Source organism: Medicago truncatula, chromosome 6, assembly GCF_003473485.1.
Source record: "Medicago truncatula cultivar Jemalong A17 chromosome 6, MtrunA17r5.0-ANR, whole genome shotgun sequence".
Classification (NCBI taxonomy): Eukaryota; Viridiplantae; Streptophyta; class Magnoliopsida; order Fabales; family Fabaceae; genus Medicago; species Medicago truncatula.
Genome location: NC_053047.1, coordinates 19,359,958 through 19,377,193, shown reverse-complemented (window position 1 = coordinate 19,377,193; position 17,236 = coordinate 19,359,958). Strand labels below are relative to the sequence as shown.

At 31.9% G+C, this 17,236-nt stretch overlaps 1 protein-coding gene across 1 annotated transcript in view; it reads left to right on the top strand.

Moving 5' to 3' along the window:
- The first annotated feature begins 463 nt into the window (after positions 1–463).
- Positions 464–17,236, top strand: part of LOC25496479 (sister chromatid cohesion protein SCC4) — a 33,555-nt gene continuing 16,782 nt past the window's right edge. Inside the window, exons 1-12 of the mRNA XM_039826976.1 lie at positions 464–676; positions 748–905; positions 2,012–2,153; positions 2,379–2,495; positions 2,599–2,902; positions 3,309–3,347; positions 3,446–3,567; positions 4,419–4,565; positions 4,658–4,747; positions 5,001–5,125; positions 5,393–5,592; positions 5,673–5,797. Coding sequence (XP_039682910.1) covers positions 464–676; positions 748–905; positions 2,012–2,153; positions 2,379–2,495; positions 2,599–2,902; positions 3,309–3,347; positions 3,446–3,567; positions 4,419–4,565; positions 4,658–4,747; positions 5,001–5,125; positions 5,393–5,592; positions 5,673–5,797 — 1,782 coding nt within the window. The remainder of the gene's footprint in view (positions 677–747; positions 906–2,011; positions 2,154–2,378; positions 2,496–2,598; positions 2,903–3,308; positions 3,348–3,445; positions 3,568–4,418; positions 4,566–4,657; positions 4,748–5,000; positions 5,126–5,392; positions 5,593–5,672; positions 5,798–17,236) is intronic.

Sequence of the window (17,236 nt, the reverse complement as noted above, 5' to 3'; positions counted from 1 at the left end):
AAGTTAGAAAGAATTGCGAAACTGCCACCACGTCACTTGTTAAGATGGGTGGCAGAGCGAACCGACTTCAGCTCGAATCTAGAAAGTATTTAACATAGAACGCGATTACAAATACCAGTTTTTATATTCTTATGTAGAAATGTTAAAATCGAATAACCTGTAAGAGCCGATAAATTATAGGGTTTGAGCCTTAAAATAATTCTTATGTGGTAATGTTTTAAATCTATTAAAATAATATTTATAAGAAATTTCATATTACTTTTTTATAGTATTTATTTTTTAAAAAAAATACAATTTTATTAGTGCTTATGGGCCTGATCCGATAAAGCACAAACCAAGGAGACTGTTTTGACGGCTGATGGCTATTAGTAATAGCATATTCTTAGGGTTTGATTTGTGAAATCATTATATATATTGACATGAAAGAATCAAGACAAATATTCCGATAACCAAATATACAACAATGGAAGCACCAGCAGAAGGGTTATGGGGACTAGCAGACCATCACGAAAAGCTAGGTCAAATAGCAAAGGCAGTAAAATGCCTAGAAGCAATCTGTCAAAGCGATGTTTCTTTCTACCCAATCATCGAAGTCAAAACTCGTCTTCGTATTGCCACTATCCTTCTTCACCATTCCCACAACGTTCATCATGCTAAATCTCACCTACAAGGATGTGTTAGTATCGTCTTTTTAAGTTCTTCAAATTAGTATTTTATTTTTTTATATGATGGTTTTTTTTTTTGTAGCAATTGCTCTTGAAGTCGACACAGACTTGTTTAGAATTGAAGTGTAAAGTTTATAGTTTGTTAAGTCAATGTTATCATCTTGTTGGAGATATTAAATATCAGAAAAAAATTTTGTTTGAGGGTCTTCAACTTGCTGCCTCTTCTGCTGGAAATAATGAGTATATTTTCTTTCCTTTCCTTTTAAATTTTTGTCTATTTTTAAGATCATGGAAACTCGGCTTAGGTTATTTGGGAGAATAGAAGGCGTGACATAGGATCAAACATTTCAATTCGTTTAAGTTATGGGTTTAAGTAATTGGGGGATCTAGGTTCAAACCCTAATGAAAGAGAAAAATACTACCCTAACAACTAATAACTAAAGTTGTATCTTAAAATAAAAAAGATCCTTACTATATCTCTCTCTAATATCAGATCATGATTAGTTTTCTTGCGAGAGTTTTGGAGGATCTAGGTCGAAACCCTAGTGAAAGAGAAAAACACTAACCTAACAACTAATAACTAACGTTGGATCCATTAAAATAAAATAAAAAAAGATCCTTCCTATGTCTCTCTCTCTAATTTACTACCCGTTACTGCGACACATTTATATATTATGAGAAGCTTGGTTGGTATATTTATATGTTTTAATTTAACTTGAGAGAATGTGTAAAAACAGTAGCAGTAAATACTGATTAGTTATGGAAATTCATAAAGTTATGGAAAGGAAAATGCTTTATTACACGACATAAACCATGCACGAGAAACCCACGATGCTATTACCACCCTTGGATGTTTTTCTTTCCATTAGCTAATTATATTCTCTCACCCATGTTTTTCCTTTCCACCGCTTGATGTCCACAAATTCCGCTCGTTGGCTTTCGTCTCATACTATTCAGCACTACTGTTATGGAAATTCATAAATTATAACTTTTACACCCGAGTGTAAATTGTAAAGTAAAGATAATGTTTGCTGGTTTTTTTCTTTTAATATCTTGTATAATTTATGCTTTTTCCTCTTTTCACTCATTTGTACAATTTGTTTTAGACCTATACACAACTCTACCTACATTTCCATCATATAAAGTATTCACGTCTGATACTATTCATGTCTGATAATTCATATGTTAAAGGTGTTCGATATATATAATATTGATGCTATTGATGCATTATTTATCACATGTCACATATGTTTATGTGTTATCAATTTGACTGTATTGCTTGCAGATCTTACTTGCTAATCTTGCTTTTACTGCATGGTCTTAGTTTTTTGTTTATTTTGTTAAAGGTTTTCAATGAAGTTGTGGTCTTGCAACTTCAACTCACAGCTTGCAAATGCTCTGTCAACTGAAGGAGACTACCGGGGTTCAGTCTCGGCCATAGAACGTGGATATGTCTGTGCTAGTAAAGTACCCTACCCAGAGATGCAGGTTAGTTGTGATAATTACAATCTCCTTTGCATCCGATGCATTAGTTCACTTAAATCGTATATCTAAGAGGTTGAACCTTGTGGAGGCTTTATCTTTTCGCTTACTTCCTTTGCTTCCAAAAATCACCTTTTTAATATTGTTTTTTAATGAAATTATAATTTAAACAAGTAATATAGCCAACCGATCCGACTATCTTTAATTCCTTCTTTTATTATAATGGATCAGATGTTCTTTTCCACTTCATTATTGCATGCTTGCCTAATGCATACGGATGATAATAGTTTGGTTGCTCAAGCTATTAATAAATGCAATGAGATTTGGGAGTCAATTCTGCCTGATCAAGTGAGTGCAAATATTCTTTAACTTCTTGCTTTTCAATGTGTCAACAATGTGCATATTTGCAACTAAATACTACAATGATTCCTTTTTTCACACAAATCCTCAGAGACGACAATGCCCTGGATTGTTCTTTTATAATGAATTACTCCAGATATTCTATCACATGCGGCTATGTGATTACAAGAAGGTTGAACCTCATGTAGACAAACTGGATGCTGCTGTGAAGGCTTATAGAGAGCAATTGCTAGGAGATAAGCTTCAGTTAGCACCGCCTCCTATTGATGGGGAATGGCTTCCGAAAAGTGCCGTCTTTGCACTAGTTGATCTGATAGTTGTTGTATTTGGGCGCCCAAAAGGAAATTTTAAGGATTGTGGAAAGCGCATACAATCTGGGATGCATATAATTCAAGGTTGTTCACCAACTGTTTTTGCTACGCGTGTTTCAATAACTTTTACTTGTTTTGACTATGGATTGATTTATTGCTTGTAGCATATATCCTTAGACTGTAAATACAGGTTTTAATTTTGAATCCAAAATAGAAATTGCTTATTATGGTATATGAATCAAATATGTATTCATATACTGTCCAAATTAGTCACTGATGTTAAATCACCACCTATTTATGTTAAATTCATTTTTGAACATCACTTGATGAGAAGCTTCACTCCTTTAGATTATTCTTTCTGGAAGCGTGATCATTGCCGATATCGGTTATTCGTGTAAATGGATTTCTATATTTTTTATTGCTGATGGGAATTGCTGTGGAGAATGACTGATCAGTTTTTATTTATGTAAATGATGTTTCCTCCTTGCAGATGAGTTAGTGAAGCTTGGAATAACTAATTGTCTCAGAGGTGAAATTCATTATTCTTATTTAACCTACAATGTTCTTACGCCTTTATGCAAAAAAACGATTCTACATGAAACGTTGTTGATCTTTCTTGTTTAGCAGAAGCGGATTTGGATCGCTCTTCCATCCATATGGCTGGAGTATACTTAATGCTACTGATTCAGTTTCTTGAAAACGAAGTGGCAATAGAGCTCACACGAGCACAATTTTCCGCAGCACAAGAGGTTGGTTTTGCTCCTTAAAGGCTTATATATTTGGGTTCCTGTTGTATATTATTGGAGTCCTAAAAACTCACAAAGTATAACAGCTTTTTTTGCAGAATGCAACTAAAAAAACTAGGAGAAAAAATAGAACCCCGTTATACCAAGAAGAGAAACAGTGGCAAAAAAAAAAAATATTCTGTTTGCGGAACAGAGACTAAGAAACTCACAATTTACTCAAAAAAGAAACAGTGTTGAAGAAATAGGGTCTTCTTTAGTTTATATGTCAACTGTTCTTGTTTCCAACGCACACTCAAATCAACCCACTCGGCAAGGGGGAAATATGGTGCCTCGGGTTCAAACTTGAGATTCCACATAAAATTTCCTCACAGCCAAACCACTAGGCTGACAGATAGACATCGTTAAAGAGAGAAATATGCAGAGAAGAATAAGAGGACAAGAAAGGAATGGAGTAACATAGAAAATATAGAAATACATAATAGAATAGGAGGAAATCCATAACATCGCTTGCTTGCAGCAATGATATACTTGAGAAAACTCGTTGGCGATACGCTATTAACGGGAGATGTGCTTTTCGACAAAGATTTGAAAGTTAAAGATGATAGTGAAGTGTGGGTATATGAGGTGATAGAGAAGTGCAAGTGATAGATTGCTGAAAAGTTTTGTGAGTTGAGTGTAAAACGAGGATAGGACTGTGATGATGTGATAGGTTGAATTGTATTCTGTTAAACTTCAAATCTCATTTAATAATATCCATCTTATTATCTTGATTGTTTCTGGCGATATTTTTGTTGTACTAGCGTAGTGGATTTGAAAAGTAGGCAATTATTTTGGCTTTCTGTGCAAATGTTCAGGCTTTGATACAGATGAAAAATTGGTTCACGAGGTTTCTGACTATATTGATGCCATGTGAATGCATCATTGAGATCCTTAGAGGCCAATACGCTCATTCCGTTGGCTGTTATAACAAAGCGGTCTTTCATTTTTCTGAAGCAGTAGAGGTATATACAGGATTTGTCTATGTCTAATATATATTTTTGTAGTGATCGAAATATAGATTTTTCAGTTTTTTTAATGATATGAATTTGTGTAGCTCACGGATAGCAAATCAATGCAAGCTATGTGCAAAGTTTATGAAGCTATTTCTTATATATGCATTGGTGATGCAGAATCTACTTCGAAGGTGTCGTAGCTAGTCCCTCACTACTAGAAAAAACAAAATTAGCGAGAGAAATCAATGACGGAAAAAATGAAATTCATCATAAATTCCTTGGTCGCAAAATTTAGTGACGGAATTAGAGAGGGATTTTACAGTTTCCCTCATTACATTTCCCTCACTAATTTTTGTTTTTTTAGTAGTGCTTCTAAATGAATTGGTGCTTATTTTTTTTGTGTAGCAGTACTTTTTTAACCAAAACATAGCTTCTTTCCTGCAGGCAGATCATTTGATTAGGCCATTTTACGAAGTAGTAGATTCAACTGTAGGAGCTAGAGAGAAAACAGGTGTTCTTTTTACTTATGGTTTATTATTGATTAAACAACGAGATCTACCAGAAGCAAGGTAATGCTTCGTGTAAATTTTGTTCAACATTGATCAGTGTTGTTTGTCTGGATCTGAGTCTCCGTAGGTGCAAATGTTTCTACTTTCTATATCTAAAGTTTATTTTTATTTATAAAAATAGAATTACTTTTTTACTACGCAATCCTCAACATCTCATGATTATTTGAATATATACCAGTTTAGAAAACTAAATCATTGATTCTTTTAGAAATATTCTTATATTATCAATGTTTATTATATTTAAGTTGTAATTTTTTGCAAAATTAGATTGGTGACGGGTTTGAAACTGATGCATACTTCTTTAGGGAACATTCAACTTATGTCCCAATATTTGAGAACCCTCGGAAGTTTGGCCCTTGAAATTCATGACACGGTACAAGCCAAAGAGATATTGCGGTCGTCCTTGACCTTGGCAAAGAAGCTTTACGATGTTCCAACTCAAGTCTGGGTGCTGTCTGTTTTGACAGGTAATTCTCTTAATAGTTTTTCTATTATAACATATCATCAATAGTTATTGTTTGCAGACAACATTATTTTATTCTTGCAGATTTATATAAAGAATTAGGAGAAAAGGAAAACCAAATGGAGAATGCTGAGTATCAGACAAAAAAAGCAAGAGATTTGGAAAAGAGATTAGCCGATGCACAAGCATCCATTTATCATAATGAAATAGTAAGCTCGTCTTGACAAAGCAGCGTTATCTTTGTGTTTAGGATTCTAGTTAACTATATTTAGTTTCACCACTTTGATTAACAGATTAAGAAAGTAAGATTTCAAGTTCGATAATCACGTGAGTTGGAGATCAAGGTGCAATGACAGGCATAACTGTGGGAGATAATCTTGATATTCCAAAATCTTTTGGCCTGCTGACACCCTCACTGAAAGGTTATTCCTCCTTCGATCAAGCAGGCTGAAGAATTTCATCGAAAAAGTTTCCGCCTTACCTCAGCTATTTCTCATGCATGCATCACCACTAAAGATGGTAGAACTCACTGATTGGCATGTTAACAAAAGTAGAATAGGTTTTATAAGGAAGTTCATGCGTTCGATTCATAGCTATTTATAGATATTTTTTGTTCATTGCTGTCAATTTGCTTTCTCATTTACGGCAATTATCCGCATTAGCAGCCTTTGGTATTTTGTATTTGGTGACATGGCTTTAAAAGTGCTTGAATATAATAGTACACATCTCTTCTAGTTTAATTAGTGATCTCAAGTTTGAATGTAAGTTTAAAAATGCAGCAATGTTAAATTTTTTGTTGTAGTACTTTGCCGCTAAGATGGTCTTCTCGAACTTGATGATTAAACTTTGTAGATTTGTGTGAAGATATCAATTTACAACAAAAAAAAAACTACTTAAAAATACCACCTTGGTTTGGAAAGTTTCAGCTGCTTCATCTTGAGCTGAAGTACTGAACAATGACAAAGTGAGTCCTTTTGTAAGCCTTAGTAATAATTAATGTAGAGAGATAAAGACACAGATAAGTTTTAAAAAATACAAATAATTAATGACGGTGGAATCCACTTGTGTAGGATCCATTTTTAAAAATTACTCTTTTAAAAGAGCAAGATGGATTTACCTCGCTCATGTTAGTTTTGAACGTAGATTCTTGACCAATAGAATTTCAATGTGAGTCATATTGAACTTTCTTGGATGATTTCTTAATCCATCTCCCTAAGATGTGTCATTTTACTAGAAGGAAAGTTTCTGATAGTGTATTTCGATATATTTTGGTTTAAGTAACGGGATAAAGAGTTAGAAGTCTTCTATTCAAATTCGAACAAAGAAGAAAAACTAATATAACAACTAATTACTAACAATTACCTTAAGAGTCTTGTTGACTTTAATTTTATGGACTTGAGTATTGTTGACATTAGTCCTCAAGAAATTCTTATCTCGCCCCACCCCTCTCGCGTGCCCTCTTTAATTTCTGTTTTGCCTCCATATGGATTCTAAAATCCGAAGTATGTTTTTGAATTTTCAATCGAATTCTATAATATGAAAATAATCTCCAATGAATCTCTTGCAAGTTAGTTTGATTTTCTAATCGAAAACGATAATCGTTGTGGATATGATAACTTATACTACTTCTTTACTTGTCTGGTTTGATGGATCAATTGTAATAAAGAATGGTGGTCAATGTTGAGTGTCGTTGTCTCTCCAAATAAAATCTAACAGCGGCAATGAGGTGAGAACCAGGTTCTATATAATTGATACGAGTATATTTTGAAGTGACCAATTAAGTTAAACGTCGCTGCCTTGGTGAGTTATGTTCAAGCTATTCAATTAAGTTTAATTCTCTTAAACATACGAATAAATCACGAGTGCATCGATGAACCAGATGAAGAAATGTATTTTATTCATCGATGTTCTTGTTGGTTTTTAATTAATAATGTTGTTGTTGAAATATGGTGCTGCAATTGTTGTTGAATTGTTGATTTCAAGGCAAATTTTTTGGTCTCCAATCTTTTGATTATTTTCATATCATAGAATTCAATCGAAATGGAGATTAGAATTCTTCGAATCCCCTCAATATCTTTGTTTGATAGCACGTTCCTATATCAAATACTATCAAAGTTTTATATTAACTACATCTAACAAAGTAAGTCCTAAGTTGTTTCCAGTAACAGGCCCCTCCGATGTTTTATTGCTCCTCTATGGTTAGTATGGATTGATGCTCAAATTGGAATTTAAGAACTTTAGACTTAGTTATATAAATAACTTGGCTTAATATATGCTTTGGTCCCTTAACTTATTTTTGAATTTCATTTTGGTCCCTTAACTTTAAACTGTCTCAATTTGGTCACATAACTTTACCTCCGTTTACCTAAGTGGTCCCTTCTGTTAGTTTTTTTAGCAGAAGGGACCACTTAGGTAAACAGAGGTAAAATTATGTGACCAAATTGAGACGGTTTAAAGTTAAGGGACCAAAATGAAATTCAAAAATAAGTTAATATACCTTCCAATAATTTTTTTTTTTTTTTTTACATTTGACTCATTAGAAAAAAAGTGTTATAATATAATATACCATCCGATTGTGGGAGAAAGAAGTAGTGGTAATTTGAAGATCGATTAATAGGTAGGAAAGTCTGATCAATAATTATTCTACTCAATAATTAAATTTAGATTCTTGTTATATAGATTTTGGAATATATTTCTTTTGTATATGTTAATTTCATTATTATTGTTATTATTATTATTATTATTATTATTATTATTATTATTATTATTATTATTATTATTATTATTAATATTATTATTATTATTATTATTATTATGATTAATGTTAAATTTTGTTTTTAATTGAAATTATTTTGATTTAGATTAAAATTATAGGTATAGATATTAAAATTATTAGGCTTCATACATGCTTTGGTCCCTCAACTTATTTTTGAATTTCATTTTGATCCCTTAACTTTAAACCGTCTCAATTTGGTCTCATAACTTTATCTCCGTTTACCGAAGTGGTCCCTTCGGTTAGTTTTATTAACAGAAGAGACCACTTAGGTAAACGGAGGTAAAGTTATTGGACCAAATTGAGACGGTTTAAAGTTAAGGGACCAAAATGAAATTCAAAAATAAGTTGAGGGACCAAAGCATGTATTAAACCAAATAATGCCTAGTGTGAAAATCCTGAAAAACAGGGCACACACATCTAAATCTCATATTCTTCACCAAAAGGCACCATGTGCACGTCACCAGATAGAATCAATGTTAGGCTAGGCATTCAAACCATCTTTAATGGCCTCTAGAATTCACGCAACAAAACCTGAAGACGGTTAACGCTCTCGTCGGCTATAATAGTGTGACTTCGCCTTATGCTCTAGGTAAACTTTCATTCCCCTAATTTCCTCACACAATACACCTCTTTCATATACTGACTTGAGTATTAGGGGTAATAACATGTATGCCGGCACCATTCTCCTTTAGCGATAAAGCTTGTTTCTGGTGATTCACCACCACATTTCTTTAATCTTCATTAGACAGATTAGAATCTGAATGGAAATATGAAATCAATTTAGAAATTCTAACCTGTGATTAATTCAAGTCCTAAGAAATTAAAAAAAATAAAGATCGATATAGGTATTTTTTTTTTGTAGTCTTACAATGTAACAAGGAAAAAAGAAAAGAAAAAAAGAGGAAGAAAATAAATTAAGTTCCAAGCTTATCTCTCAAGATGAGAGATTCCATGCCAGGCGGAGGGCAGTTTCAGTTCTTATGAAAAATAGTTTATATAAATAAATAAGCTTTTATTTTAATCTATAAGTTCTGACTAACGAAAATTGTATTTTCATAACCCATTTTTTCATAAACTACCTTAAAAACTTATAAATAATACATAAAAATGTATTTATTTGCATAAGCTGTTTTATATAAGCTCTAAAATAAGTTAATCCAAACGAGCCCTTAACTCATGAAGGAAAGGCAGGGTTAGAAACATTTCATCTCATTACAAAGAGAGGCTAGAGAGAAAAAGTGGAAAGAATGGAGAGAAAAAGAAAAGAGGAACAACTTGGAGAAGAGGAAAGCTAGAGGGGCGAGTGAAGCCATAACTATTGATTGTGAACTTTGACGTAAAGGGGATATAACTATTTATGTTGGAACATTGGTGTGATGTTGGAAGATTTAAACACCAACTATACTTTGATCTAATGTTGTGTAAATTAAAAAAAATAGAGTGTTGAGGTCCTACATAAAATGGAACACACACATTAATAGTGTTTTAATTACGGTATTTAATTTTAAATACCTGATGATGATAAAAATAATAGCAATTATTATTTTTATTTGTGAATATCACTTCCCATAAATTTAGGTTATGGTGGTTGTGATAAGAATAAGAATTCAATTCAATTTCATATCTTTCCTTCATTCAAATCTAATGAGTTTGATTCCTTCACTTTTGTGGATTTATTTCTTTTTGATATTATCCACAAGTGTTGTTGAACTGATTAATGGATAAGTTTCATTTTGATATTATCCGTTAGAGTAACTTCTACCGCAATTTTTGCTAAAAAAGTTACAAAATCTCTATATTAATAGAGGACTCCCCTCAGTTCAAAAATCAAACCAAATTGTTTCTATTGTGTTTTCGAGAACTCTTTCTCACTTCTCCCTCCAGCTTGTGTTGACGAGCTATTCTTCTCCTCATCTCCTTTTTCTGTCCTTTCGGATTTAAGAGTGTTCTTAAGACCATAGTCCATTTTCGATATAATGTCCCTTCGGAATTAAGAATGGTCTTAAGTGCATAGTCCCTTTGATATTATTATGTTCTTCGCAATAAATAATATTTTAAGATCATAGTCTCTTTTTCGGTATAGAGTCGCTTCGAAAAATTATGAATGTTCTTAAAATATATTTTTCTTTGATTCTTGAAGAAGTTAGACGTTAGAATGGTGTAAAACCATATTTGAGTGGTCGTAGTATCATAGTTGGAGAACTTAAAGTTAGAATGGTAATAACACTATATTTAAGTGGTCTCAACACCATAACAGAGTGGTAACAATACTGTATTAAAGTAGTTTCAGTATTAAAGAGTGGTCTTATTCATGTGTAGTTATGGGTATGTTAAATTTCATGGAATTGATGTGTTTATATGTTCGAGTTCATAGTTGATGTTTGAAATAAGTTGTTTTGGTGATTTTTCCTCAATTAAGTGTAAACCATAAAATTGTGAATGAATATGAATGTGATACTATGATTATATGTGCTATGTGGATATATTTTGTTGACGTGTTTAAACATGGATGCCTTGTTTTCCATGACTATTTGGAAAAGGATGAATTTTGAAAAAATAAACGAAGTTTGTCAAAATGAGGTTTTATGATCGAATAACTTGCAATTGGATTTGTGATTATGATAATAGGATACAATAAGAATGAAACAATGATGATGAGGTCAATGATGATTGGGTGTTTAATATGATGAATGTCATGATGTGGTTAGTTGTCCATCTTTTATGCAAAATGTGATTGTGAAGGGTTATTGTTTTCTTGAGGTGATAGTTGCTGATGATGATTTATTAATGATGATGAATTTTTACATGCAAGATGTTATTGATGATGAACGCATGTATGAAAAGTGGCAATGTTAATGTTTGATGAGTGTTTGGTGAACGTATGCATTGTCGAGTCATATGTTCATGCATTCATAAGTTGTTGAGTAGGATGTTTATATCTAGTAACGATGATTAGAATACTTTGTATTCGGTGGCGATGTTTATGATATGATTTTGTATCAAGCTACGATGATTGGTACCACATGCATATAGAGCCGTGTTTAAGATCATTACATGCATTTGATAAATGTTTAAACATGTCGTACTTGACTATGTGATTTGGTGATTATGTGCATTAGTAAAATTTGGTGAATATGTGTTAATAATGGGAAGAAGGGAATGTGTACTTGTTGAAGTATTATACTTGATGAATAATAATGATGTGGAGTTTATTGCAAATGATTTAATTAAGTGTTATTGATTATTAAAAATGAATATGTTGTTTTATTTCATTGATTATATATTATTTGTGGAATATATTCTAACCCCTAGTGGTTGTTTGGTTGACCGCTTGCCTATTTATCGTTTATGTTTTATGTCCTTGAGAACAGAGGCGGAGCTTAGTATGGGCTGAGGTGGACCACGGCCCACCAAAAAAAAATAATTCCTATAGGGAAAATACAAAAATACCCTCATCATATTTTATTTTTCCCAAGTGGCCCACCCAGACTTTTCCCCTTCCTCTGTTACGCGACCTACACCCTACAAACCCATAACATTCATTCCGGCGATTGTCTGTTGTCATTCTTTTCCGGCTGCGTGACTTCCATCTTCATCGCCGGTGCCGACCACTTAGACACTCCGTTCTCTCTCTGTCATTCAGAGAAGATCAAATAAAAACACTTTTTCTTTTTGACTCTCTATTTTTTCAATCCTAATTGAAAGGTAATTTCTTGGCTATTGTTGATTTTCTTTTTGATTACTAATTTTGTAATTTGTTGTATCTGATAACTCATTTATGTTTACAAAACGTAATTACATATTTTAATTTTATAAAGTATGTAGTTTACTTTTTTTATGAAACTTTGTGATTAGCGTTTATTACATATGAAAAGTTTATATTTATATATTACAATATATTTTACTGGCCCACCCTCGATATTTTTTCCAGCTCCGCCACTGCTTGGGAATAGTATGAGAAATGGGGAACTCAATTTCTGCCTAGATATGGTAATACGACAATTTGAATAAAATTGAATGAATAAAAAATTAAGCGTGTCTCACCAAACAATTAGCTCAAACATGCTAAAATTTTTGTTTGCTTTCTAGAAGAGGGTACAAAATGCACTTATCTGTTGAATTTTTGGAACGAATACCAATCGATTGAATTTAAGGAGAAGTGTTATGAACAAAATCTAAAGCAATGTAAACGATTGGGTCAGCAAATTCCCTGAAGACCAATATTGATTGGATCGGGCCAAAAAATAATACATTTTGGGCCAATCAACATAAATCGATGGGTCCATGTACCAACTTTAAAACACTAACACAACATTTCTTTTCTACTGCACCATGTTTGAGCACCAACAGGAACAACCCTATCATTCATAAAATTGTTTTTTTTTTTTTTTTGCAAACATTCTTTGTGTTTACATTATAAAAATATTTGGATTTTATATCTCGCATAATTCTACTTGAATACCAGTTAGAAAGGTCACATACATTACAACATTAAACTAGAATTCGTAGTTATATCTCACTTATTTAAATCCCAACCATTGTCATGTAATTCACTTTCTCCAAACATATTATAACCCTCCACCTATAATTACTCTAACCAACAAAAATAGAATGTATCCATAAATAAATGGTTGAAGAAGATCGTAACAAATACTAGACTTTCGTATGTTGTTTGAAGAAGATCGTAACAAAATGATGTTTAAAGAAAACACAACACCGTTTTTGTTTGTTGAATATTTTAAGAGACAACATTGTTCTTGCTGACTCACTCACAGATTTTAACAAAACATGTTTTCCTACACCTTCTTCTTCTACTACTGCATCTTTGTTTCAAGTGGATGATTTCCTTCAAGATATTTTGTTAGGCTCAAATCTTCTTGTTGTGTTTTGAGAACGAAGGTTTTTTACTATGATTTTGGTTTCGGTGAGATAACAAAAAATATAATATAAAAGGTTACTAAAAAATATTCCTTCAAATAATTAATATTAATTAGTTTATTTGGTTATTATTTATTTTGTACAGTGTATTTACAAAATGCTAATGGAGTGTATAGTTGAGTGAAGTTTTGTTAGATTCTACTTGTTATAGTTATTTTTTTTGAAGGATGTTATAGTTGTTATTATTACCTAATAATTAAAATGGCTGAGAAATGTAATGTGTACATTGATTGGAAGGCTTAATATTGCAATTCTTTATAATTTTGTACCATTAATTAACCAAATATTGTTCTTTGAGAAACCTATATTGTTGTAGTTTTGGGGAGGGGCACTAATTGCGGTTGTGGCCAGTCAGTCGTTGAGTACAAAATGATAGTGGTCAACATCTGAGTACACATCATCCACATTCTCCTTGTCATATGATGACAAAAAATAATACGAACAACATACCACATACTGAACAACGCGAGCACCACACATACACAAAGCGTACAACACTTAAACCTAAAAATTATCTACATAATATTCTTGCATCAATTATCAGCCTTCAGACAAAAATACATCATCTAATCAATCATGAACATCATTGGGGATAATTTCAACTCAAAAAAATAAAAAAAGAATACATTTTTTTTTCAAAATTAATTCCATCATGCCTACAAAATAAAATATTACAACCAACAAAGGACCACACACTAAAGGACATGGACACTACAAAACACAATAGGCATTACAAAATCACCAATAGTGGAGAAGTCCCCATAATTGTGGTAGACAATTATTGGTTATTTTGTAGTGCCTATTGTGTTTGTGTAGTGTCCATGTCCTTTAGTGTGTAGTCTTTTGTTGGTTGTAATGTTTCATTTTGTAGGCATGATGAAATTAATTTTGAAAAAAAAAAGTATTATTTTTTTATTTTTCTTGTGTTGAAATTATCCTCGACGTTGTCCATGATTGATCAAATGATGGAGTTTTGTCTGAAGACTGGTAATTGATGCACGAATATTCTGTAGATAATTTTTAGGTTTAAGTGTTTTATGCTTTGTGTATATGTGATGCTTGCGTTGTTCAGTATATGGTCTATTGTTTGTATTATTTTTTGTCATCATGTGTCATGGACAATGTGGACGACGTGTCTCGGATGTTGGCCATTTTCCACACGTGTGTCGAACGATTATTACAATAGTTTCATAGATAATCAAATCAATTGCCACTACCATTTTGTACTCATCGACTGATCGGCCACAACCGCAATCAGTGCCCCCACCCTACAACTTCCATTCAATATTTGACATTTCTAAGTTTTCTTTAACAAATAAAAATTGATTAACTCTTGAATGAAAAAATTAATAAAATTCAAAACTACAACAATATAGGCTTCTCAAAGAACAAGATGTGGTTAATTAACAATACCAAATTGAAAAGAACTGGAATATTAAACCTTTCAATCAATATAAATTACATTTCCCATTCTAATTATTAGGTAAAAATAACAACTATTACAAGTAGAATCTAATCAAAACTTCACTCAACCATACACTCCATTAGCATTTTGTAAATAGAGTGTACAAAACAAATAATAACCAGATAAACTTATTAATATTAATTATTTAAAGCAAGTTTTTTAAGTAACCTTTTATTTTATATTTTTTATTATATAGCTAGAACCAAAATCATGGTACAAAACCGTTGTTCTCAAAGCACAACATGAGGATCTAAGCCTAACTAAATGTCTTGAAAGAAATCATCCACTTGTCACAAAGATGCAGTAGTACTACGTAGAAGAAAGGCAAGGAAACATGCTTTGTCAAAATATATGAGTAAGTCAGCAAGAACAATGTTGTCTCTTAAATCATCATCAAACAAAAACAGCGTTGTGTTTTCTTGAAACATATTTTTGTTATGATCTTCTTCAAACAACGTAGAAAAATATGGTGTTAGTTTGAATAAGGAATTATCTATTGTTGTTTGAGTCATTTTTATTATGTATTTCATGGTCATTGTTATTTTCAAATCACTGTTGGTATTACATGTAAAGTGAGATTCTGTTGAGTTATCCGATGTATTTAACTCCATAGCCACAAGTATTAGTTGAATATATATGATTTCCTTTGTTTGTATCTGGAGAAGATTTATCCATTTATTTTTATATGCCAAGGTAATCTTACTTTCCCCTTGAATGCCTTTGTTACACCAACTAAGCCTTTAGCACTTAGAGTACATTATAATTTAAACAAAGGCTTTAAAATATTACATTTATTAGTCCCTTAATCTGAGTCATTTGTTCGGTTGATTAATTCTTCCATCGTTACTCATGGTCCAGGTATCTGATGTTAAAGAAAAATGAGAATAATATTTCGACCATTTATTTATGGATACATTCTATTTTTGTTGGTTAGTGTAATTATAGGTCGAGGGTTATAATATGTTTGGAGAAAGTGAATTATATGACAATGGTTTGGGATTTAAATAAGTGAGATATAACTACGAATTCTAGTTTAATGTTGTAATTTATGTGACCTTTATAACTGATATTCGAGTAGAATTATGTGAGATATAAAATCCAAATATTTTTATAGTTCAAACACAAAGAATGTCTGCAAAAAAAAAAAAAAAAAAAAAAAACAATTTTATGAATGATAGGGTTGTTCCTGTTGGTCCTCAAACATGGTGTAGTAGAAAAGAAATATTGTGTTAGTGTTTTAAAGTTGGTACATGGACCCATCAATTTATGTTGATTGGCCCAAAAGATATTCTTCTTTGGCAGGATCCAAAAATTCAACAGATAAGTCCATTTTGTACCCATTCTTCTGGAAAGCTATCGGAAAATTTAGCATGTTTGAGCTAATTGTTTGGTTATACACGCTCAATTTTTGATTAATACAATTTTATTCAATTTGTCGTATGACATATCTGGCAAGCTTATGTGTGAATATGGGAAGAAGTGAATGTGTACATGTTGTAGCATAATGCTTGTATGCATGATGATTAATAGTGATGTGGAGTTTATCGTGAATGAATTAATTAAGTGTTATTGATTATTGAAAATTAATATGTTGTTTTATTTCATTGATTATATATTATTTGTGGAATATAATCTAACCGCTTGTGGTAGTTAGGTTGACAGCTTGCCTATTTTGTCGTTTATGTTTTATTTCCTTGCGAATTGTTACTCATAATGTTGAGATTTGAGACTATACTTGGTGATGTATTATGATACATGTCACATGGATATTTTTTTTGAGTATTTTATTTGGGGATGAGATGTTATATATTATTCTGCTACCAGTTTTGAAAAATTAATTATGTATGTTTCGGATTTAATTGAAGATGTAGCATCTAAACTCTTTGAATAGTTGTATTCTTTGCATGATTTATCGCATTAAGGGTTTAGGGTGTTACACTTTAAATAGGGATATTTTCACACACAACATGCATGAGGCGTGTTGAAGTATGTGAGATCTGCATCACCCCAAATTAGCAAAATGGTGTTTTTTCACGCTTCTGCATAAAGAAAAATTGAGAGTTGTAATGCACAGGCTGCATAGGATTGTGCATGGAGGACTTGATCCAAATGCCTTTTTCCTTATTCTCTTCATTCCTATGATGCTTTTCATTTATGATATGATATTGGGACTTGGCGCATAATTTCCCAAAAATATTTTGTCTTCAAACCGTTGTTGCACTTGATTCTTTAGCCTCCGTAACTTCTATATGAGATGTCTTATTATGTCTAATTACATGATTTAAAACATAAAATACATATAACACCGATGAAGTTGTCTAGATAAGAAAGACATGGAATTACAACGACTAAAACAAAAACATTACAATAAAGTCCCCAAACCATGAGCAATTCACTATAATCCTTATAAATTATTTTTAAATGCATCAAAAAAAACTCAAAACACAAAACTAAAAACATCATAAGACG